Consider the following 24,750-nt stretch of genomic DNA (forward strand, 5'->3'; position numbering starts at 1 on the left):
CTTGATGGTTATTTGTTTGACTGTGTTCTAAATGCCTGTTTCTTAAGAGTCACACAAGGATGTTTGATTGTATTGCTATGAAAGCAATTAACTGAACATATAAACAAAGGCTCCAGGCCATCTGCATTGTGGATGTCTTGTATATGCACAAACATCAGATTAAAGGACATGTCAACCCCCCAAGCAAAAATTTTAGCACTGAAAAGCCTCACAGCACTCTTTAAATACCTGCGACTCCGGCCCCTTTAAAAGCAACCAGTGAAGCTGCAGTGATCCCTTGATGTTTCTCCCTCTGCACAGCTCTGTAACTCCCTCTCCCCCCTCCCTTCAGAATCTGCTTGTCTGCCTGGCGTGGTGCACATGCGCAATTCCAAGCCGTTTTTAATGAGCATGCGCACATGTGTATTTTGCGTGTTTTAATAAAGCTTATCCAAAAAAAAAAAAAAGCTTCAAGAGGTCAGGCAGCAGGGGCTATGAGCACATGCACTTTTGAAACATATACGCGTGCCCAATGACGTCACCCTGGCAAAATGGCCGGCGGGTGACATGCGAACCGGAGAAGAGAAGAATGCGGCGGTGCAGGCTGTAGCAGAAGGTTGAGGGAGCGGAACATGTGCGGTTAAGGTTAGGGTATGGTGCCCTATCCATTAGTACTAAAACTAAAATTAGTGTTGACATCTCCTTTAAGGGGATCTTTGCTTTGTATTTCTTTAGTAATATGCAGTAATGAAGTCTGTGAATTTTGAGCTTACCAACAGCCAGGCACAAACAATCCGGAACAGCACCTCTTGTATTTTTAAATTAAAATGCCCTTATTGCACATTTTTAGGGGCATACAGCATTAGAACTCTTACCAACAGCCAAACAGGTAGCAGTGCCCTCCAGGCCAGGATAGTAGTAGTAACCAAGGCTAGCTTGAAAACAGAATCCATCCATATCAGTTGGCCGTATGAATTTTGTTCTCTATTAGTGTCATCTTGTGCCCTAGAAAGTGGGTTGTAGTATATTTTTAGTGGGAATTTTTTATTGTTGACTTTTTGGACAATGCATTATCTGCTAAAAATGCAGATGAGTTCACTCCAGATTCCCAGTAGCTATAATTGGCTTGTTCCCTTGAGGCTACCTGCACACAAACCATATTGGACTTCCAGGTGTGTGCAGCTTTAGCTGCATTTATAAAGTTTAATACACTATAGGGCTTTTTTACACCAGCACAACTCAAATGCGGGGATTGACACAGGGCAACTGGTCCGGAGAGGGCAATAGCTCCAGGGTTCCTCTTGTCAACAGACGCCACCTGCCTGCCTTCCATTCCAAATCTGGCATGGTGGCGTCTGTTGACAAGAGGAACCCTGGAGATACTGCCCTCTCCGGACCAGTTGCCCTGTGTCAATCCCCGCAGTTGAGCTGTGCCAAAGGAATTGGGCGCACATCACTCACCATGCAAACTTTAAACATATCTGGTACAATTGTGCCTAATTTACAACAAAGCACATGTGCAGTCACATCCATTTTGGCAAATGGGTAGTAATTGCAGTAGGCACTGGGCAATTGTGTTGAAAGAACAGCACATTTGGGTCTTCAGTGAAAAAGGTGCATTGCCAAAAAATACATGGTCATTGTGCTCAAAAGTGTTCTCTCTGCATTTGTGGATGTATATCTCCATATGGCACTTTAGTGCATTGTGCAAAAACTTCTAGCAGATGTTTCATGAGGTTTGCAAGGTACTGGGCAAGATCTAATATAACAGCACTAGAAGTTTTAACAATGGGTTGGCCTACTGACCAGCATTAAAGTGCAGTAATACTTGTTTGTTATCTACTCACCTTCTCTTATACTACCGCAAGTTATTATTTCTTTTAACGTACCACTGAACTCATGCTAGTATAGATTCACCTGTTTTATTAAGTGTCAATGGAGAAGGTACCCCAGAGCGACATCACCATTTCTTTTCATTGAGGCACTCCAGCAAGTCTGTGAGCAAAGGGCTGCATGTTGACAAATCCATGCAATCTGCTCTGATTATTTCACAGATTTTACTGAAATTTTATCTGATGCAAGCAATATTTTCCACTTTGCTAAGCCTATGCGAAGAAGAACACAAAAACTCAACACAGAAACTCAAAACTTGTGCTGTTTTGTAAAAGCCACACAAGCTGCATTTGTTTAATAGTAAATGAATACTAATGCACATGGACCAGCAGCTTCCCACAGGGTGAAGGATCCAGCTGAAGACATATGGACGAGAAATATATGTGGTTTGCAAAATGGAAGCAGTATGGAAAGCAACACTGGATACAGACCTCTAGCTGTGTTTGCAGTCAATACAGGACAGAGTTCTGCAGAACAGGACAAGAAGTCTGGGATGGCACAGGCTGGCCCAGGTAGTTTTAATAAATACTGACACTGGATTAGCAAAAGAATGGACTGTGGCCCCACAGACTAGGGAGCTGCCTTTGTGAATGGGTCTCATCTTTTCTGAGACATTGCATTTTGACTACTCAGCTACAATGTTATACACACACTGAAGATCATAGTCACCACTGGGGGTGGGGAACTAGCATGAGAATGAGAGCATGAGAAGAATGAAAGCAACCACTCAAGGTCGCTACAACAAAACTGTGTCATTTAATAATTCCCGGATATGACCACAAAGGGTTGATATTTTTTTCAATTTTAAGAGTTCAACATCAACATATGGCCCCCATCAAAGTACCTCCTGGTAATCAGAAGGGTCTTTTCATGGGTAAACAGCAAGGTTTGCTATAGTTGCCCATGGCTTGTTCATAATGTCACATTCACTGTCTACAAAAGGGTTACACTTGACTGGATTAGACAAGAATAGAGACAAAAGAATAGACAAGGGCAGATATCTGCACAATTATGCATACTTATGTGTTTTAGCACCAATATCCGTTTTAGATTCTTCACACAGGCTGATGTTAGGACTGTCAATGGTGCTACTGTACATGTGAGCGCATGAAAGCAGATCCGTGTACAAAACGCAGGTGGTGGAGAGCAGACAATGCAGTACGTGTGCCACTGTCCTAAAAAGGTATTGCTGTTAGAGAGTGATGAGACGGATGGTTGTTATTGTAGGCTTTGCAGCAAAAGGTTTTCTCTGTAGGATGCAAAATATGTTTAAGAATATTAACAGCTTTTATAAGAAAACTACATTTTAAAAAATAAAAATGTCCATCTAGCTAAACCTACCATTTCAGTCTTTTATGCTGTAAATTTTGTAGAATGAATGTTTTTTTTCATAATATATTATAAAATCTGTTCCTTTTTATGAAGTGGTACTAAATCAGGAGGAAAAGGAAGAGGGGGGAAAGGGGAACTAAAAACTTATTAAAAATAAATTACAAAAGTGCTTTGGGATGCTCTTTCTGCATATTACCTAATTTATGCCATACTTAAACATCTCTGCAAAGTGAATTGGAGAGGTTTTTCTACACATGAAATTATGCTCCACTCTAAGGGTACAGTATAGGAAGCCTTTCCTACTACCTATGTCAATCCCAGCACAGGGCCACCACAGAGCCTAGCATAGTGGACTTACATCAGCAGGAAGGCACGGCACTGGAAAGGCATTCTGCATGAGGGATCTGTCTATGGGCCACTGGCAACCATACAATGACCTCACCTGCTTAGTGGTGATGGGAAAAGCTGATTCAGAAATTTCCATATTCAAGTATTTTAAACTTGATTGTGAAAAAACTTAGATAAACGAGATCAACCTAATACTTTTTTTTTTTGCTATGACAATTTTTTTTATCTTTCAGTCATTTATTTATGAAAACAAAACTTGAAAAAACTGACACAAAAAAAACACAGTATTCCATTTATGTTTAAAAATACAACTGTTAAAAAACTTAAGAATGGAAAAAAACACCTTCAATTGACATAAATGGTGAGGTTTGTTTAGCCGCAATTTGAGACAATTTTAATAAATCTGCCCCTTAATAATGTAACAGTGTCTTCACAAGAATCAAGGCGGGGTTGTGGCTTTTTTGTTACTCTGGGTATTGCCAGCTGCCAGTCTTAGCAAAGGGCAAGCAAAACAGGCTCAGAGTTTGTACAGGAAATAAAAGAATTATGCCAGCATAGCTATTTCCTTATAGTAATCACTTTTCCACAAGTACATGTTTGAGTTTAGTGTCCTTGTAAAGTTTATGAGATGTGACTGTTATCATATCGAAGGTATGTACAAAGCACTTCCTCAATGTCTCATTGGTATAAAGCAGTTATTGGCTAGTTATCTTGCTTATCAGATGTCATACTCTCATTTATTACAAATGTTAGCAGAAAAACATATTTGAGAAAGAAGTGTGGGAAAGGCAGGAAAAATATTTCCCCAGACTGCTATAAAATACCACATTCCTCCGGTACTGTTAAGAAAAATCTCTGCAAAAGTTTGTTTTAAATCCAGCATTAAAGGAGAACTAAAGCCAAGCTAATAAAGTAGGGCAGAAATGTTGTATATTATGTTTTGGGCTTCTGTACCAGCCCTAGTCGAGAAGATCTGTGCCTCCAAAGATGCCCCAGTAGCTCCCCATCTTCTGCACATGCTCTGTGCTGAGCTTAGGGAAGACACAAAATATACTGTAAATATGGAATACAAATGTCACACTATAAAGCTTATTAGTAATTATTTCACATTCCTATTACATGGCAGCTCTGAAACAAGTGCAATTAGCATGAGAATTTACTAATCAGCCCTGTAGCATTAGCTTAAATGGCAGTTAAACCTCATTTTCTGCTTGATAATTAGCGACAACCCCTAAGCTTAGCTTCCCAGCAGCTGCTCAGAGCCCACTGAGCATGTGAGTATAGCAGACTCTTTCCAAGATGGGGAGCTCCTGTGACACATTTGAAGACCTGGATCATTGTGACTATTGAGACGATGAACCTTTAGGCTGGTGCAGTAAGTACAGTATACAAAATATGGTAAATGTAGCCATATTCACTTTAGGGTTTAGTTTTTTTAAGGCCAACAATACACAGGGTTAAAATACCCCTTCCTACCTGTCACTGCTCCTATGTTATTTATTGGTCTGCGCCCCGGCTGCCTTGGTGAACTTCCCACAAAAACACTTGCTGGGTCCTTTTCTGCACAGTGATTTGCACGTTACTGCTCAATGTGAATCAGTTAGGGATCTCACCTTTATATAACAGTAGGGTGGTCTGGGGAAACAGGGTGCCCCTTTGGGAGGTGAACACGCCTGCCTGCTGCCATTAGCTCGCATTAGGCTGTGAAATTTAAGGTAGGAGAGGGGTGGTATTGTCATTATACCACTATGGAGATTACAGGGTGGATTTACAGATATGGGTGCTAAAATACACAAATTCAGTTTCCTAAGCTTCATAAAAAGTTTTGATCAGAATACTACAGGTAATTCAAAAATTAAAGAACACATCTTATGGGTTGCTATGGGCAACTGCACATTTTAGCACCTGTCTTTGTAAATCAGCCACACTGATCATTTAGGCTGCCGAGCCTTTCTTCAAATCTGTTCTTTAATAAAAAACTGCATACATTTCTTGCCTAAGTCACTCAATATGACAACCAACATTTTCAACACAACTGCACGCTGTATGTCTATCTATTTTTAGGCAGCTTTTACTGTTCTCCTTTTCTTTCCAGGTCACAAATGCTATATAGCAATGAACTTCAACTTGTGGCTCGCTAGGCATTTCAATCTTCAATTACCAGAATGAAATGACAACCAAAAGTGTGTGTTTCTTTATGTGTGATTTTCCTACATTGTTAATATGGTGTCTGTGGCCCTTTAACCTGTTTCTGTACTACAATTCCTAGCATTTTTTGGAACAGCTCATCAGGAATAGCGAGTCCTCTATCAAAAGAAACATAGGATTTCTTGTCTTTTTTGTGTACACATGTACTTTGGTATCAGACTTTCTTTCTCAGAAAAATACTTCATTGAAGTTTCTGGAAGTGAACTCAAAGGTCTATTCCCCAGCGAGACCATGGTCCAACTACCTGAAATCATTACAATATATATATAATATGCACTAGGGTTCATTTGGAAGGGTTCAACTTGATGGACTCTGGTCTTTTTTCAACCCAACTAAACTATGTAAAAAATTATATATATTATAACTTCACCATGACAATTAACTCCTGGCATTGTGCCAGCCTGTGATTCATTTGTGCATTATACCTTAGCCTGCCTACTATGCATTTCTCCCTTTATGGTGTATCTGCCAGTTGTAAGTCCTTGTCGAAACCAAGAAGGTCAAAGGTTTCCAAGCTATAATACAATATTTATTCACAATAATTCATAATACAATATTTATTCACCTTTCAGAAGGAGTGAGTCAGACAGTGAAATAAGCATTGTTTGGTGAGGAGGTTTTTCCCAAGTCAGTGTATAGATAGTATATTGAATGCCAGTGGAGTGCATGGTTATATTTCTCTGCTTATACAATCAGTAAGTATATAGATCACTGGGGGCCAGGTGTGTGTGGTCCCAGTGTGACCCTATAATGTGCAGTGTTAATATAAGTTAAAGAATCTGGCCATGAGAATGTAAACCACTGCCTGGTTGCTTGGGTATATTCGACCCTAGCAACCATATAGGTGCTAAAAGTCCAAACTGGAGAGTGGCTGAAAAAAAAATTAAACAACAACATAAAATAAAAACTTAAGACCAATTGCAAATTGTCTCAGAATATCATACTAAGTATTAATTAAAAGGTACACTACCTCTTAGCTATGCAGTTTTCTGCACAATGTATATTTTATAATGTTGCCCTTTCAGTGCCACCCTGCACTATACTGAAGTAAATCACGTATGAATTTGATGAAAATTAATAAAACTGTCCGAAAAATGGCTCTTACCTCAATCTGTGCTGCATTACCAAAGGGCAGTTTTATCTCGCTGCCATATCTCTGCCACACAATAATACAATGAAGAGATACAGTGCTGTAACAAGTGAATGACAAATATAGCCCTATATATGTAAGATTTCTGTAGATGAAATCCTAGCAGAGTCTCTCTAGCCTATTGTTTAGGCAGATCCAAACAAAACAGCAGGCCATGTGCAAAATGGACTCTGGAGAAAAGCAAATCCGCCTGCAATTAAAGCATTTCTATTTAGATAATTACATGCTGAAATTGTACTCTCCGAAGGAATTCTCCAGGGTGGCTGAAAGTTAGGAATCTCCTCGGCAGAACTCAGCATCAAACTGGAAATGGGATTAAAGCCTAACGGTTATGGAGGGGTCTAGGGAAATAAAGGTGTACTCATTTCTAACATTCAGGAGTGAGGAGAGGAAATAAAACCCTTTAAGATTTTGTTTTCTAGGTCAATAATGTGAATTCCTTTTGCAATGTAATTGCAATAGGATGTGGCCAGACAAAGCCGCCTCCTCTGCACAGGTATAGACAGACCATGCACAGGGGGAGAGGAGTAATTAAACGTTAGACCAGTTTTTGTCTCACAGGGAGACAAAGCAATTCTGTTCCTCCCATTTGCCGATCACAGCTGGAAAGAGGTAAAAAAAATATCCCACCGTATTGTTCCCACCACCTGTACAATTCTGGTGCACCTAAGCAGGGGGAGGACACAAAGAAGGAAACAAACTGGCTGATTTACATGACTGGCTATTATAGACCATGAAAAAAATCACATTAAATAAGCGCATCTGTCACCCTGTGTCTTAGGGCTAAACTTAATGGGAGATTTTGATGAAATCTGACTCAAAAATCCTTTCACGCAACAGCATGTGATTTTGTAGGATCCTACAACTGTAGTGCAAGTCGGGTAGAATATTTCGTTCAGGCATCTACATATGACAGATATGACGAGATAAAACAATCCAACACCATCAGATTTTATCTTGTCGGATAAAGTCTCGACATGCAACGTTTCCTTCCGACAGGCGTGTTGCATGGATGGCAAATGGTCCATTTCATTTACACATCAGACTTTTCTATCAATTTTGACCCCTGTGACTACATACTACTCATAGGATGAATACTGTTGTTCTGACTCTATCCTACAAAATCGCCTGTGAAATATATCTTTTAATTGTAGTCATTTAAGTGTGAAAACTGCGATAGTGATAGTAAATGACTTTCAGCACCAGAAGACATTCTGGCATATGGTGACAATTTTTTTTGTCATTCTGACAATTGCTAATTTATCATTTGATGTTTTTGTGGTGTAAACAGAAACTTAGGGTAAATTTCATGCCAAATTTGTCTTAGCATCCGCTTTGTGACCCCTCTCTCCCAGTCTTGAAGGAGAAAAGGCAGCTTTTTTACTGGAAGACATAACTCTGGCAGGGATTAAGAAGAATATACCTTAAATTGAAATAAAATGCTTGTTTACATCGAAAAGCATTAAACAATAAGTTTGAAGGCTTGCTAAGGTATCACATTCAAAATCATGTTGTGAGCAGTAATCAGCATGGCTTTATGAAGGACAGGTCATGTCAGACAAATTTGATTGCTTCTTATGATGAGCTTAGCAAGAAGCTGGACATTGGGGTTGCAGTGATCTATTTGGATTTGAGATCTATAAATGTAAGGTCATGCACCTGGGTTTTAAAAATATACAGTACAAACCACTTATGGGACTGCACTTGGCAAATCCATAATGGAGAAGGACCTTGGATTCCTTGTAGATAATAAACTTGGCTGTAGCAAGCAATGCCAGGCAGCAGCTGCAAGGGCAAACAAGGTCCAGTAAGGGGACTTTAGGGGAAGAAGAGGGTCATTCTTCCCCTTCACTAAGTACTGGTATTTGGTCTCCAGTGCTCAAACGGGACATTATTGAGTTAGAGAGGGTCCATAGAAGGGCAACTAAACTTGTAAAGGGTATGGAAAGTCTCAGTTATGAAGAAAGACTGGCCAAGTTGGGTCTGTTTACACTGGAGAAGAGGTGCTAAAGAGGTGGCATGATAACCTTGTATAAATATGCAAGGGGGTCATATAATAATGTCTCTAATGCTTTATTTACCAGTAAGTCCTTCCAGCAGACACAAGCGCCTCCATTCTGATTAGAAGGAGATTCCATTTGGAAAGGGTTTTTTACTGTGAGATCTGAGAAGTTGTGGAATTCCCTCCCTGAATCAGTTGTACTTGCTGATACGTTAGATAGCTTCAAGAAGGGGTTAGCAAGTCAGAGAATACAGCAGGGGTCCCCAACCTTTCTTACTCGTGAGCCAAAGTCAAATGTAAAAAGACTTGGAGAGCAACACAAGCACCATACATGTTTATGGAGGTGCCAAATAAGGGCTAAGATTGGCTATTAGGCAGCCTCTATACACACTATCAGCTTACAGAGGGCTTTATTTGGTAGTAAATCTTGTTTTTATTCAACCAAAACTTGCCCCCAAGTCAGGAATTCAAAAATAAATACCTGGTTTGTGGGCACTGAGAGCAACATCCAAGGGGTTGGTGAGCAACATGTTGCTCATGAGCCACTGGTTGGGGACCACTGGAATACAGGGATATGTACTGTAGTACAAGTTAATCCAGGGACTGGTGTGAGTGCCATTTTTTTCCCCTCTGCGGCTAATTAGAGAGACTATATCCTATAGCCATCCCATTCACATAAAGGAAACATCATAGCTGCCAGGGGGCTATAGATCTGCTAAAGACGTGACAGCTTAAAGGATTATTATCAGTAAAGAGTCATATATTTTAGGCATTCATAAAAGTGAGCCAACATGCTTCTTTGAGATAAAATGGAATATGTTTTTATAACATGGTTAGTGGAAAAATGTCAACATATATTACTTAAATGAAATGAGCTACCAACTGCCAATGTTATGGCTAGTATACAGTTAATAGCTAGTAGAGGAGCCCATGGAAGTTTCTGATAGCCAAGAAGTGTACATACATGACAACTGTGATCTAGCTTAGCTTTACAAGCTAAATGCCATTTCTATTTCTGCACATCAATTATTTTAGTCTACTTTACTAACAATATAGGGGGGATAATTATGGGGGGATAATTGTTCTGAGCCGCACAATGGAACAGCTTGGGACAGATTTCAGCTTTAGTAAAGTAGCGTATGGCAGTTTAGTTATTCTCCTGGGTGATAGTACAGGAAGAAACCTCTTCTTTTCAGCATTTGAAAACAATTGTGTTTTTGTTGGTTGAACAGCATTCTAGTAAAATTCTGGTCAACAAAATGAACATTTCTCAATGGGTACACACTCCAGACACAAAGTTCACTGCAGAAAAACTCCAATGGGATTTTTAGAAACATTACATTTATAAAATGGAATTAATGAGTGAGTTTTTCTATGGTGTACTTGGATCTCACATTTTGATACATCTTATGGGTTGTGTAGATGAAGGAACAAAACTCACCATGTGACTTTATCTGATCTGACTTGCATTACAGCTATGGGGATCAGATTCTGTAGGATCCTACAAAATCTTGTGTTGTTGCATGACAAGATTTTGTGGGTCAGATAAAATCCCAAAATCTGATCAAAATCTCCCATGTACTGTAGTTTAGCGCTAAGGGTTCCGGGCCTAGTTAGAACTATGATAGGCACAGAAGTTCTTGGTCATTATTTTTCCAAGTGAACTGAACAGTGAATGAGTTAAAGAGGAAATTCTGGTGTAACTTCACAAGCAATAATATGGAAAAACACAAGAACTGTTAGTGCATGTATTAGACCATCATCTGACCCAAAATTACTGGGAATCACTCCCAATGAGCAGCAGCTCATTACAGTTATACACTGTAACATTTCCCAGATCAGTTGGTTGGCTGTACTTGAAATAAGCCTCTGAAGCTTCAGATTCTTGACTGGAAAAAAAAATCCTTTGTAAGGCTCTGTGACTCCAAGTTAATTTTACCAGATGTTGTCTGTTAATTTAACGTATATTTTCAAACTGGCAGCCAGTCTGCCCCATATGGTACCAAACATATGGTCATTTTTCTTAAGGCCCTAATATTCAGGTTTGCCTGATTTGGACAATCATATGAGTGACTGAATTGGGCTAAGATCCACTAAGAGCCGAACAAGCAGACCTTTTTATGTACATGCAGCTTAAACCCAATGATTTTGGCGACCTCGCCAAGCAAACTTATCTTGACGTGTATGGGCACCTTAAGTAGGAGGGTTTAATCAAGATTATTATACAGGAATATGGGAGGGATCATCAACTTGTTTGGTCCCCCTGATACAGATGGAGTTAGCTTTCTTAGGTTGTTTGATTGGATCAGAGAGAGTACCCAAAAAATGAGCTTGCACAGGATGGTTCATCAGAATCTCTTCTAGGACTTTGAAAGTGCCTAGACACACAATCTCCTATTGAAGTTGGCTATTATGACCAAAGGGCCAAGGGATCCAAACTTGAAACATGAAAGGACTGCAGCTCATCAGGGAACCTCTGTTAAACTTCACCACCTAAATGAAGCCACCTATGAAGTATTATAACTGTTTTTCACTGTAGTACTGTAGCATTGTATATTGCTTAGGATTGTTTGTCTGTAGCCATTTGGTTTAGTAAAGTAGCACATGTGTTATAAACCATAGTGTGTGAGTGTTTATTTCCTTGACATATTACTGCAATTTCTGAACTTAATAATGCCGTAGCACTACAATGCTCAACACACTTAACATAAAAACAAGTTATTCAGTAAAGCAAAAAGTACAGAATTTTGAATATTATTTATTCAAAGCAGCATCTCACAACGTATAAATACTGTAATTTAACACACATGAAAATTACAACTTCTAAGGCACCCAGAAATGTGTCCATTCTCTAGTTACAGGACCAGTAACAAATCATCTTGCTTTAAACATGGTGAATATTTGTATGGACATCAGAAAAAATATGTACAGTATTATAAAAAAAGGAGGCCAGTACCATTTTGTTAAAGGAAATATACATGTTTGGCCTGCATCACGTTATCTAAAAAATATATAATTTTTTATTTGTGAGAGAAGGCAGAAAAACTATACGCACCCTGCATTGAACCCTTGGATAGCTTGGATTAGCTACTTCTTGAGATAACCTTGGCCAAGATATTTTGCCACAAAATATCCTCATTGTCTGAATAGAAAACACTAGGGGAGAAAAAAACAAATCTAATAAAGAAATACAGATTCTTGTTTGGCTGACATTTTTGGCAAATGTGGCCTAGTCCCTGCTGGCCTACTACAAGTGATTAGCGCCTTTCTAACTTCCCTGCTGAAGAATTATGTACAATGAATTTGTGACTTGGCTCTTTCAAATATATTAGCCACATGTACACCTTTAAGCGTTCATTCAGGGAATCAATTTCAGTTCACCTGTCACATGGGTTGCCTGGGCGCAGCACAGCCTTTTGATACATTTTGTTTTTACAGCATTCGGCAAGATAAGACTCGTATTTTAATGTAATTCATAGATGAATGAATGCGAGTGTGGTATACACAGCCCAACTTCTCTTTATTGCACAAATGTATTTTGTCTGACAAATATCATTCTGTGACTAAAGGAGTTCTGTGCTCACAATGTATTCTGTGATAGCTCAATGAATGGAACCCCAGCATGTACTTAGTGATGAAATTGGGCCTCTCGTTTATAAATTGTGTTGCTCAACACATAGATTACAGGGAAATACATTTGTACTCACTAGGGCCTTTAACATTCAGAAGTCTCTTAAAAGGGTGGTTCACCTTTAAGATAACTTTTAGTATGTTATAGAATGGCCAATTCTTAGCAACATTTCAATCTCAATTTTTTGTAGTTTTTGAATTATTGCCGCCTTCTCTCTCCAGCTTCCACATGGGGATCACTGACCCCGGTAGCCCTTAAAGTGTTGCTCTCTCTCAATTTGCTTTCTATTCAGACTCTCTCCTCTTCATATTCCAGTTTTTCATCCAATCCACTACCTGGTCGCTAAGGTCATTTGAACCCAAGCAATGAGAAAGCTGTTATTACAAACTGTAAAACAGCAAAGATGTAACATCTACATCATACTAAAAGTTAATTCAAAGCCAAACAACCCATTTAAGTGGACATGGCATGCCATTATCAGAAATATGCAGTGCTGAAGTGTTCATAAAGTGGAAAAAATAGATTTGTACAATTTCCAAACCTTCAGCATCCTTGCATTATATTTCTGTACATTATACACTACCACACAGCTGGATAGTACAGTGGAGCAGTAGAACCGCAGGCCCAGTGTTCTCACCCCACAATATGAATAAACAGGGTTTTTTTTTTCTACATTTTCACTCATGAGATTGTTATTAAGTCCTACAGATCAGGTAATATATTACACACTGCTAGAAAAAAAACATTCTCTTGTTATGTATGTGGGTAATACACCTTTCTGTAATTCTAATTTCACAGGATAATCATGTATGTAAGTTAGAAATACATATTGTTTCATTTTGTTTTATGATGTGTAACTCTCAGTAACAGATGCCCTCCCTGCTAGGCATGTGTTTGTATACACCAAAATTAGTGTATACACCAAAAATTAGAGTGAGGGTTCCTGTACAAGGAATCCTGGCATTCATATAAATACACTTCCACCCAAACTGTGGTGATGCTGGAATGTAGAATTTACACTGCTTGAGTGTCAGTGACTTACATTACACTGAAGCTATTCAGTGTCAGACTGGCCCATCAGGAAAACTCCTAGAGGACCTCCTGCATCTAACCATTTGGTATGTTTCATGGTCATTACCTATATCTGTATGGGAATAAGGGGGATAAATAAATAGAGAGACAGATTATAGTATGTAAAGAAAAGAGACTGGAGGGAGGTCCTAAGATCTGAGGTTTTCTGTTAAGCCCCTAGCATCCCAGTCTGAGTGAAGCTATTTGTATTTTAGCTTGCAGTTTTAGACCAGAAGCAGTGATTTTGTCCCTGGCTGCCTGGCACATGACTCCATTTAATTTCTATTCTCATTACAAGAAACCTGAAACAGATACTGCCTAGCAGTCCAGCTGCATGGCATAACAAAGAGCACTGCAAATATGGCAACGTTTGGGTAGTTTAGGTTGTATAACCCTCTGTATGTAAGCATATTTAGGTAAATCTGCTGTTATCTATTTTTCTGGCATGCCACATTCACTCAGTCACAAAGTATAGTGTTCCCCAATGTGACTTTTACTAATAACTGTATTTTTTTTGCCTTCCTGCCAGACTGCCCGAAGTCACATTGCTTCTAAGAACAGCAGGTTAGTGACAGTATTAGCAGCAAAATGGTTCATTCTAATTCTTGTGCTTACCAGTTGTTGCAGCCACACCAGAATTCTATATCTGCAGTTGGGTGGCCTGCAGCAGCAATTTAAATGGGTTTGCTCATGTGGCTTTATTTTGGCTCAGTCCTGACATAACAACAGCTTCAACAAACAGAGCCAGATGATTTTGGTCCCCTGATGTGATGCACAGAAATGCACAATGGTAACTTTTGTTTATGGAATATGTCATAAGAGGAACTAAATAACATTTTAAGGCATTTTTTATGGGTTTTGTTTTCTGAAAATTTGCACAAATACTACTAAAACATAATGTTATAAATTTGCTTTGAAATAAGTGGGGAATCTCCAGCTGGCCTATTTACCTAACACTCTGGGAAGAAACAAATGTGGCCTACCCACAAATCCAGGGCCTGGGTGCAACCCTTTAACAGATGTTAATAAACTTTATTTTTAATGCACATGATATGTTGTAGTCACTTGCAGGAAATGCTTTATTCCAATGTTATTCCATTTTAAACATTATTTCATTAGATCCCCCTTCTGTAACAGAGAATACCTATGCTCCTAATCCAGAATTGATGGGCTAAATACAGTTTTCAGCCAACTGCAGAAAATATATATATAACAGACTATCAGGTAAATACACTATAACAATGTACAAATCTAAAATATAATTATTATTATAACTCCATCGCAAAATAAATATGCACAGTCAATTGCTTTGTGACCCATTTCAAGGCTTGTATTCGAAGACAAATGTCAAGGTGCCGTTATAACAGCGCAACTCCAGAATGCAAACTTAATATTTTATAAACAGAAGATTGGCATTAAGTGGCAATTAATAGCTTAAAACTGCTACACCATCCATACCACTAGCCCTACAGTACACTAGCATATTGACTACCATTGTTCTCAGGCGAAAACCAGCAGAGGTCAAAACTCCTGAAATCACCGCTCACCATTTACCAAGCATAGCAAACACTGGTGATACCAAGCAGCCTCTGCTCAGAAATGCTCACATTTGTGTTCGTTGGCAGAAATCGCCTTTTACATGCCAGTTTGTACCATAAGAAGAGCATTTGCAATTCTCATTTGCCACAGAAAGCAGCAACAGGCTATTTCAGGAGGTTTGACTACTGCTGAGTCAGCAGCAATAGCAGCACCCCTTGTTTACAGGCCTTACTACTATGTTATGTAAATGCTATCCCTACTTGATTACCCCACAATCTCTCTAAAGTTGCTAAGAAGTGCAGATAAACAAACAAATGACAAATATATGGCAAAGAGAACCATAAAACAATAAGGGAATTTATATCTGCCAAAAAAGTTACCAAAATCATATTGGAGATAAAAATCCCCACTGTAGAGACCAAAATTATTTCATCCATATTTGGTTTCTCATCCCAATTGTGAAGTGTCATAAGCCAAGTAAAGACAATGTTTTGTGCCTAGAATACCTCCAGATGATATTAGTGACAGATCAGGCTAAGTCAAACACTATTTTATACTTCTGAATGAAACCACCGGTATCACCACATTTGGGTATTACCTGCTTGGTTTAAATACCAGGAGACTCTGAAATGAAACTATTTGGAATAAAGAAAAACTAATTACTCACTGCAAGATGCTTTTTCTTCTACGGACTTTTCAAAAATGTCCTTTCTGGATTATCTGATCCCTTTCATAGTACAAAAATAACTATTTCTCTAAAGCTGAGAAAATAAAAATCAGGTTCCAAAATGCCAAAATAAAAGTTTTGCCCTTGAAGGAAATGGAATTCTTGTTTGTGGATATTAGCATTTTTTTGGCTAGGTACCTTTTTTACATTCAGAAGATTCCCATGTCCTCAATTCATGCATTTCAAAAAAAGCTGTTTGTCTTGCATTGATAACAATGCACCCACGAGATGCCTGTAGACTATGATTGACATACATAATACCACCAAACATTTTCTCAGTTAATTCCAAATGCTAAGTACAAAACTGAAATAAATTAGTTCGCATAGCTTATTTACAGAAAAAAAAGTCAAAACACCACTCCCAATGTTTGGTTTCTCCAGGAAGAATATCAACATATTATATACACAAATCACTTTAGTACAAGACATAAACCAATAATTAAAAAATAGAAACAAAGTGCAATTCTCACATTATTACTTCAAAAGGATACGTAGTTCAAACAGCATCAGTATCAATGCAATGTTCTTATACCAAGTGAAATGATTTGGTACACATGGTAAATATAATATTATATGTTGACAAAGTGCATTTCTAGCAAATGGAATGTAATAATGAAAGTTACAGCATTCAGTAAATTGTACATTATATAGCCTATACCAGCACTTAAACATAAAACAAATCTGGAAGCAGTAATAAGAGTCTGTGGAATACCTCATTGCATAATTTTGGGCATATAAAGACATTGTCCTGTCCCAAACAACTTTCAAGGTAGCCAGAGATTTGAAGGTAGAAGTGAAACCACTTTATTGACAAAACATAATCAGACTTCATAAATCTTGTCCTGAAGGTAGCTGAATAAGGAGTCTAGGCCTTTGGGTGAGCTCCATAGCTGCTTGAGCATCTGGCACTCTCGCTCATTAACATCTTCCAATACAGACTTCAGAAAGCTTCTGACTAGGCATTTAGATTCTTCTAGAACCTACAGAAACACAATGATACAAACAATGGAAATAATCTGTTCAACTGACCAACTCCTGGAGAAAGAAACATTTCTTACACGTGTCCATTAAACTATTAACTGAAATGAAATACACCCATGCTGTCAAAGCACAGAAATAAATACATTCCTTAAGGCCGGATGATAACATTTTTCATAAAATATGTTTAGTTGTAGAAATGTATTTACATAAAGCCAATTATATGCTATCTATACTATCTATGCAAGGAACCCCACAGAATGTACTGTACGGAAGCATTACTTTGCAAATAATTTGTTGCCCTGTTCCACTTACATGGCCCAAGATTTCTACTGTAAAACCCCTATATTGGCCTCAGCAGTATAAGCACACATTAATCACACCCCCTCAAAATAATTCTTTTTCCAATATTTTAGTATTTTGTCTAATACATTTCAATCACTTAAGTTTTTACATCATTAAAAAATACATTATATTGTACACTTTTCTCCAAAAGATGAATATTTAAATTTGTGTAATTTATTAATAGTTTCTTTTCTATACAGACAATACTGTCTGCACGGTCTGCTTTTATAAAAAAGTGCTGCTTTATTACCCATGCCTACTTCAGACTTTACAAAAAAGACGATTAATATTAAACTTAATTAATTGATTAATATTCCAGCAAGTAACGTTCTTGTTCCGTCCCTCAGCAAGTCCCAACTTCAGACTGTTTGTGTGTGCTTCCAAAGCAAAAGTCTGTCTCATTTTCAGACCGCTGATGTTATTTTCTAAGAAGAATGGGGGAGTGGTGGTATAAAAAATCCATGCATAATACAACCACATGCCTCCTTGCAGATACTGAAATTCAAACCATAGCAGGTGTATATTTATTATGGTCATTTACTGATGAGGAAAATGAATAAACTAATCTTTCTTTAGTACATAAAGAAAAATGCATAAGGTTCAAGCCTATGGATTCATAATACTCAACAAGAATTCCAACTTTTCACTGTAGTCTGACTTGCCCCCTTATTTTCGTAAAGGAACAGTAATACCAAAAAATGAAAATGTATAAAAGTAATTACAATATAATGTACTGTTGAAGTGTGTGGTGTTAGGCACCATGTGCTCGGCACAAATGTTTTGCAGCCAACATGCTAATTTTGTGACTGTAATGTACTGTTGCCCTGCAACAACTGGTGTGTCTGGCTCAGAAACACTACTATAGATTATACAGAATGCTGCTCTGTAGCCAAGGAGGAAGCCATTCAAGCTGGAAAAAAAGGCACAGGTTGCATAGCAGATAACAGATAGGCACTGTACAATATAATGGGCTTCATCTGATATGCAACCTGTACCTTTTCTCCTTTTTTTCAGCTTATTTATAAAAACTATAGTAGTTTTTCAGGAGCACACACACACCAGTTTTACTGGTGCAGGGCAACTTTCCTTAAAATTTTAATTACTTTAAAACATTTTAATTTTGTGGTGTTAGCGTCTTTCTATATTCTATACCAGGGCTGTCCAACTGGCGGCCCGCCTCTGTGTGGCCCCCCACCTGTCTGGCTGCTTTGATGGCTTACCTTTGTGTATTACCTTTAAATGGTATCAGTACTGTGATTAACTGCCCCCCCTGCATTGCTCACACCTCAGATTCAGGCTGTAATCCCCCTGTATTGTTTAATCATGTGATCCCCTGTACTGTTCACACCTTTTAATGCCTTCATTGTTTTCCCCCTGCAGTGTTCACACCTCAGGCTCTGGCTGTAATCACCCACATTGTTCCCCTGTTCACACCTCAGACATTCCCTCTGACACATCCAGCATTGTGTCACTGTATGCTGCCTGTGTGTGCAATAGGGCAGGCATAGTATGGCACACAGTATGGCACACATAGACAGGGGTGGGCAGGAATAGTATGGCACACATAGGCAGGAGAGGGCAAGCATAGTATGGCACACATAGGCAGGGGAGGGCAAGCATAGTATGGCACACATAGGCAGGGGTGGGCAGGAATAGTATGGCACACATAGGCAGGGGTGGGCAGGAATAGTATGGCACACATAGGCAGGGGTGGGCAGGAATAGTATGGCACACATAGGCAGGGGGGCAGGCATAGTATGGCACAAATAGGCAGGGGAGGGCAAGCATAGTATGGCACACATAGGCAGGGGAGGGCAAGCATAGTATGGCACACATAGGCAGGGGAGGGCAGGAATAGTATGGCACACATAGGCAGGGGTGGGCAGGAATAGTATAGCACACATAGGCAGGGGGGGCAGGCATAGTATGGCACACATAGGCAGGGGAGGGCAAGCATAGTATGGCACACATAGGAAGGGGAGGGCAAGCATAGTATGGCACACATAGGAAGGGTAGGGCAAGCATAGTATGGCACACATAGGAAGGGGAGGGCAAGCATAGTATGGCACACATAGGCAGGGGAGGGCAAGCATAGTATGGCACACATAGGCAGGGGAGGGCAAGCAAAGTATGGCACACATAGGAAGGGGAGGGCAAGCATAGTATGGCACACATAGGCAGGGGAGGGCAAGCATAGTATGGCACACATAGGAAGGGGAGGGCAAGCATAGTATAGCACACATAAGCAGGGGAGGGCAGGCAGAGTATGGCACTACTCTGCCTGCTCTATGCCTCCCCTATGCTGCCTGTGTGTGCCATACTCTGCCTTCCCTATGCTGCCTGTGTGTGCCATACTCTCCCTGCCCTATGCTGCCTGTGGAAGGTGAACCTGGCAGGGGTTTGTTCCTGGAGTTTGGCATTTGGAAATAGTCATTATATGGTCCCCAAGGGGTGTAATTATATGCTGGGGGGGGTTGCTGTGCTATCCACAGAAGAGGAGGAGGCATATCGATTTAAGTGTATGACATAATATAATTCTTTCATATATAAATGAAGGGTGATATCCCTTCAGTGAGCACCAACCATTGGGTTTTTGCTGTGTTGCCACCATTAATGTGGGGATGGTCTTAAAAGCTCTTGTGATAGCATGGGTGTAGTTTGAAGTGGGTGTGGTTTAAAAAAGGGGAGTGGTCAAAACTGGCTTCCATTATCGGCCCTCCACTATGTAGGCAAGAAAAATTCCGGCCCTCGGTACCACAGAAGTTGGACAGCACTGTTCTATACCATACCTGCTAACTGCATAACTGCCTCCTGAAAAAACTGATCATTGAGTGTGTAAATGTGATAGGGACTGCAAGTTCCATTCGAACATGGACTGTTATATAATTCTCTGTAAGGTGCTGTGCAATTAGTGCTATATAAAATAAAGAATCATAATAGTTACTATATAAATATAATTAATATATATCCATACCAGCTGAAGACTGAAGCAACTTTTCAGATACAACTTCTAGTCATGGAGAAAAGGGGTGAAAAAGAGTCCTGGTTTAGAGTATATGCACTTTACAGACTCACCTTTAGCTTTCTTCATCAGAATACACATATCTAGGAGGATCAAAGATGGCTGGAGTTGTATATGTGGAGTTGTACACTACTGTATAATATATTTTTGCTGAAACCTTTTTTTCTTTGGGTTTTGCTGCTACTCTATTTATGCAGACAGTGTCCATGATACATCATATATTCACACTATTATTTACAAAGCTGCCTAGTTGCCACTTTACAGTTTGGTAGGCATGTACCTTTTCTTCTCCTTCAAATTTGTAGGTGGTGCCATGCAAGGTGAATCACAAGAGAGTGATTCCTCGATTGCACTGACACTGCAAGGGTAAAATGTCTTTATGTATTCTAATGTCTCCCAAGTGATCTTTAAAACAAACAAAAAACCACCGAAACAGCACTCAGCTTAGCTATATTGGCTTCTGTTTTAATTGAGCTAGCTGTTAAAAGTGTGGGGGATACTGGCATGCCGAAATGCTCTGTCTGCCCCTGGAGCTTTGTTACAGAATGCCTATGACATTGAATGCAGAGGAATGAAAGGTTTCTGGTAGCTTGTACTTTTACCGAACACTAAAGAGGAACTATTGTGAAAATGAAAAATTGATCCAAGCTTCATATCACTGTCATTCCTTAAAATAACAATTGTTTTCCATTGTGTTGGTCAAGCAAAATAAATTTAACTTACAATACATAAATAATTAAAATTTTGTCTCCTTCAGCCTTGGAATTTAAAGTTGCAGCAAGTAGGCAGGCACCATTTTGTGGATACTGTTATTAAGGCAAGCTTTGCATCCTGCCAGACTGGGGGACCTGATGCCCATGCACTGGTTACAAAATTAGACGGTGAGGAGGGAGTGGGAAAGTGAGGAGTGAAGTGACATTTAAGGATTCCTGAATGGAAAGAAAAAGTAACTGTCTGTTCCGCCTCAATGCCTTTGTTGTATAAATTGTCTGCTGCTTAAAGAAGAAGAAAAAGGTATGGTGACTGGAGGGTGAATATTATCACTAACCATAGACCCTGCCCTGGGTGCTATTCCTTGTACACCACTCCATCATTTCCCAATGCCTCAGCAATTGATTAAGCACATGCTCAGTAGAGTAAAATAGCAAAATTAAAGTCTTGATTGTCACTTTTGCCAGGGTACCAGGGAGGATTAGTGGCATCAGCAGCAGTACTCTTGATTGCACTTTTCAGCGGGCAGGTCCAAGGTTAGCGATTATATTCACAGGGGGTGAATAACAATATATAATTTAAATTAGAATCTCTATACAGGTATGGAATCTGTTATTCGGAAACACGATATCCAGAAAGCTCCAAATTACAGAAAGCCTGTCTCCCTTGGACTCCATTTTAATCAAATAATTTAGATTTTTTAAAATTGATTTCCTTTTTCTCAGTAAAAATAAAACAGTACCTTGTACTTGATCCCAACTAAGATATAATTAATCCTTATTGGAGGCAAAATAATCCTTTTGGGTTTAATTAATGTTTTATTGATTTTTTTAGTAGACTTAAAGCGGACCTGTCACCCTAAGAAATAAGTCCAAATTATTTTCTATATTGTTAGTTGAGCAAAATAAACTTTACTTACTCTATATAAATAATATAAATCTTGTTTCCTTTCATCTTGGAATTACTCAATCAAAGCAAGCAGGCAGGTGCCATTTTGTGGACACTGTTATTAAGGCAAGCTTTGTATCATGCCAAAATCTTGTTTATGTGATAGAATGGGGGGCCTGATGCCCAGGCCCATGCACTAGCTACACAGTTAGATAAGGAGGAGGGAGGGGAGAAGTGAGATGTGCAGTGACATCTAGGAAGTGCTGAATGGAAAGCTAAAGTTACTGTCTGCCCCGCCTCTATGCCTAAGGCATAGAGGCGGGGCAGGCAATGTATGATTGACAGCTGTGATTTTTAAATGCCTTTATAATGGGTTTGGATGTGTTAATATAAAAATGAATTTGGGTTTCATGTTTAATTTGAACAGGACTTTTATTATACAGATTTTCATGTCTGGGTGACAGGTCCACTTTAAGGTATGGAGATCCAAATTATGGAAAGACCCCTTATCCGGAATACCCTTGGTCCCGAGCATTCTGGATGACAGGTCCTATACCTGTATATATGGTAATGTCAATATAAATAAAAGTGAAGTTAAGATTACTCTGTCATACTCTGTGTCACAAAACATGCTACAATAAATTGGCTAATGTTAGGATATAATGTCATGTAATAATATACAGAAGAGAAAAAATGTAACTCTCTAAATGGTTATATTTCTATACTGCTGAACCCCAGACTCATTTTGCACAAGCTAAGCTTACTACTTTCCATATGTTATGACAGATGCCTGTAGCCCCACTATTATAATGCAGCTCACACAGCCCCTTTATGTACAAAGTCCCCTCACAAACACTTGAAGACACGAATATGAAATTCTAGTGCACAGCAAATATTGTATCCACATACAACTCCCATTACCACACATTAAGTATAAATTAAAAGTTTCTCTGTCACTAAAAAAAAGGTCTGATGTATTATTCAACACTTGTATAACGCCACCCACTGTTTTGTACAATTCCTTTTGAGCACAAATCCAAAAAGTAATTTTCTCTGTCCAAGTGGGATACATAGATGTTTGTGGATGACAGACTATGAGAAATGCGGCCTATTAAAGGATGCTACTTACCACGCCACTGCAAGCAGCCATTTCTTTGACTCGCAACATCACCTCTTGACTAAAAGTTGTGGGCCAAAACACCTGCGACACAAGCCCTCGGCTGCAGGCTTCTTGTGCGGTGAGTTTTCTTCCACAAAATAACATTTCATTTGCCTAAAAGAGAAATCTCAAGATGATATATGTCACTTAGAGAAAAAGAAAATAACCATAAGAACCCTTGTTTATCAGTCAATCAGTTGGATGCTATTATTTTAAGAGAATGGCACAAAAGTGTTTAGGTGAAAAATGGACAAATGTGTTTGGGGGTGAAATTTAAATGAAGCAGATTTAGAAAGTAGTCTCTAACATTAATTTTGATGTTGTGTAAATTTTTGAGTTCTCCAACAGCACAATCTTGATGCATATTAGTCTGCACAGCAATGCAATGACACTTTGTCTTTCCTACTACCCCAGAAGTGTGCCTCCTACCCACTCCTCCACCCCCAAACTCCATCCCACCCCCTTTGTTTCTTACTTATAAAGCCAAATAAAACTTACCAGAGCAACACCTAGAATCTGAGGAAATGTATATGATGAACAACCAGCAGGGGTCAGGCGAATGGTGGCATATGGAGTTTGAAACCAAGCTTTCTCACTTGCCCAAACAATATCACATAGTGGTAAAATAGACGCCCCTAGACCAAGTGCTGGACCATTGATAGCCACCACAATAGGCTTCTTGAATTGGATAAAGGCCTTGACAAAGTCCCTTGAATGAAGAAAACAGATTATGTTAGCATGTCAGCAAGACAATATAAAATTCCAATATTAAAGCAACCCTGGCTTAAATACAGATATCCTTCAGTGTCAATCACAACATAGGATTCACTCACTGCTACAGTTTAATGGCAAATCAAGTCAAATGCAGTGGGAGGGTGCAAATGTGTTAGGCACCTCCAGTGAATATGAACGCTTCATGTTAGACCGCAGGCTGGTGCTCCTATTTGCTAAAAAGTTAATTGGGCCAAAGTACTATCTCAAGGCCTACCATCTCTGCTGATGTCCCGGTGATCCTATGCACAGTCCTGAATAGGGAACATGTGCAACAGAAATCCAAACTTTACCCTAATGCATATGCTGGCCTAGCGAAGAGGAATGCAAGGACATTAGCAGACATGTAAAGTGGTCAAGGGATAGTAGCCTGGTTTGGTGTACTTTTCAGTGAACAGGAGCACTGTCTGGGGTCTAAGAGATTCTATTCAGTGTGGGCGGGGTTATGTAAAGTATATTAACAAAAAAAGACCTGGTTTACTAGTTTAGTGCACAAACAAATAGATTTTGCCTATTATCACATTGGCAATACTATTTTGCAAGGTTCACCAAAGTGTTGTCCAGAATTACAATCTCTCAATACCAAAGATGACTACAGTTTAGCAAACTGAAGAGTTGTATTAGGTGAAGATACCCCTCTGTTATTCACTCTGTGTTGGAGCAGAATTAGCCTGCTCTGTGTTGTTTCTGTGCAGGGAGGAGGAGGAGTCCCCACCTCTGTGACAGGAAGGAGCCCCCACCACTGTAACAGAAAGAAGACCAGCAAAGGGGAGTGATACTGTACGTTGCCTAAATCAGTGAATGTGTAAAGTAAATAGTAAACTTTGATGGGAACAAACCACGCTCTTTTCAAGGTGCAGAAGAAAATGGAGTCTTTGTCAGTTCTCTGAGGGTCAATGTGCTTTTTTAAGGGCAGGAACCTCAAAGTTAGTTGTTTTCAGGACACTGACCCAGAGTTGAAACAAGATGTATGCCAGGGTGAATTCAATCCTGGGT

At 39.3% G+C, this 24,750-nt stretch overlaps 1 protein-coding gene across 1 annotated transcript in view; it reads right to left on the minus strand.

The window, feature by feature from the left end:
• Positions 1–11,654: 11,654 nt before the first annotated feature.
• Positions 11,655–24,750, minus strand: part of cdyl2 (chromodomain Y like 2) — a 69,766-nt gene continuing 56,670 nt past the window's right edge. Inside the window, exons 5-7 of the mRNA XM_002938138.5 lie at positions 23,482–23,692; positions 22,954–23,097; positions 11,655–16,860 (exon numbers count right to left, since the gene is read on the minus strand). Of these exons, the coding sequence (XP_002938184.3) occupies positions 16,702–16,860; positions 22,954–23,097; positions 23,482–23,692 (514 nt within the window). The 3' untranslated portion in view covers positions 11,655–16,701. The remainder of the gene's footprint in view (positions 16,861–22,953; positions 23,098–23,481; positions 23,693–24,750) is intronic.

This window comes from Xenopus tropicalis, chromosome 4 (assembly GCF_000004195.4).
Source record: "Xenopus tropicalis strain Nigerian chromosome 4, UCB_Xtro_10.0, whole genome shotgun sequence".
Lineage (NCBI taxonomy): Eukaryota > Metazoa > Chordata > Amphibia > Anura > Pipidae > Xenopus > Xenopus tropicalis.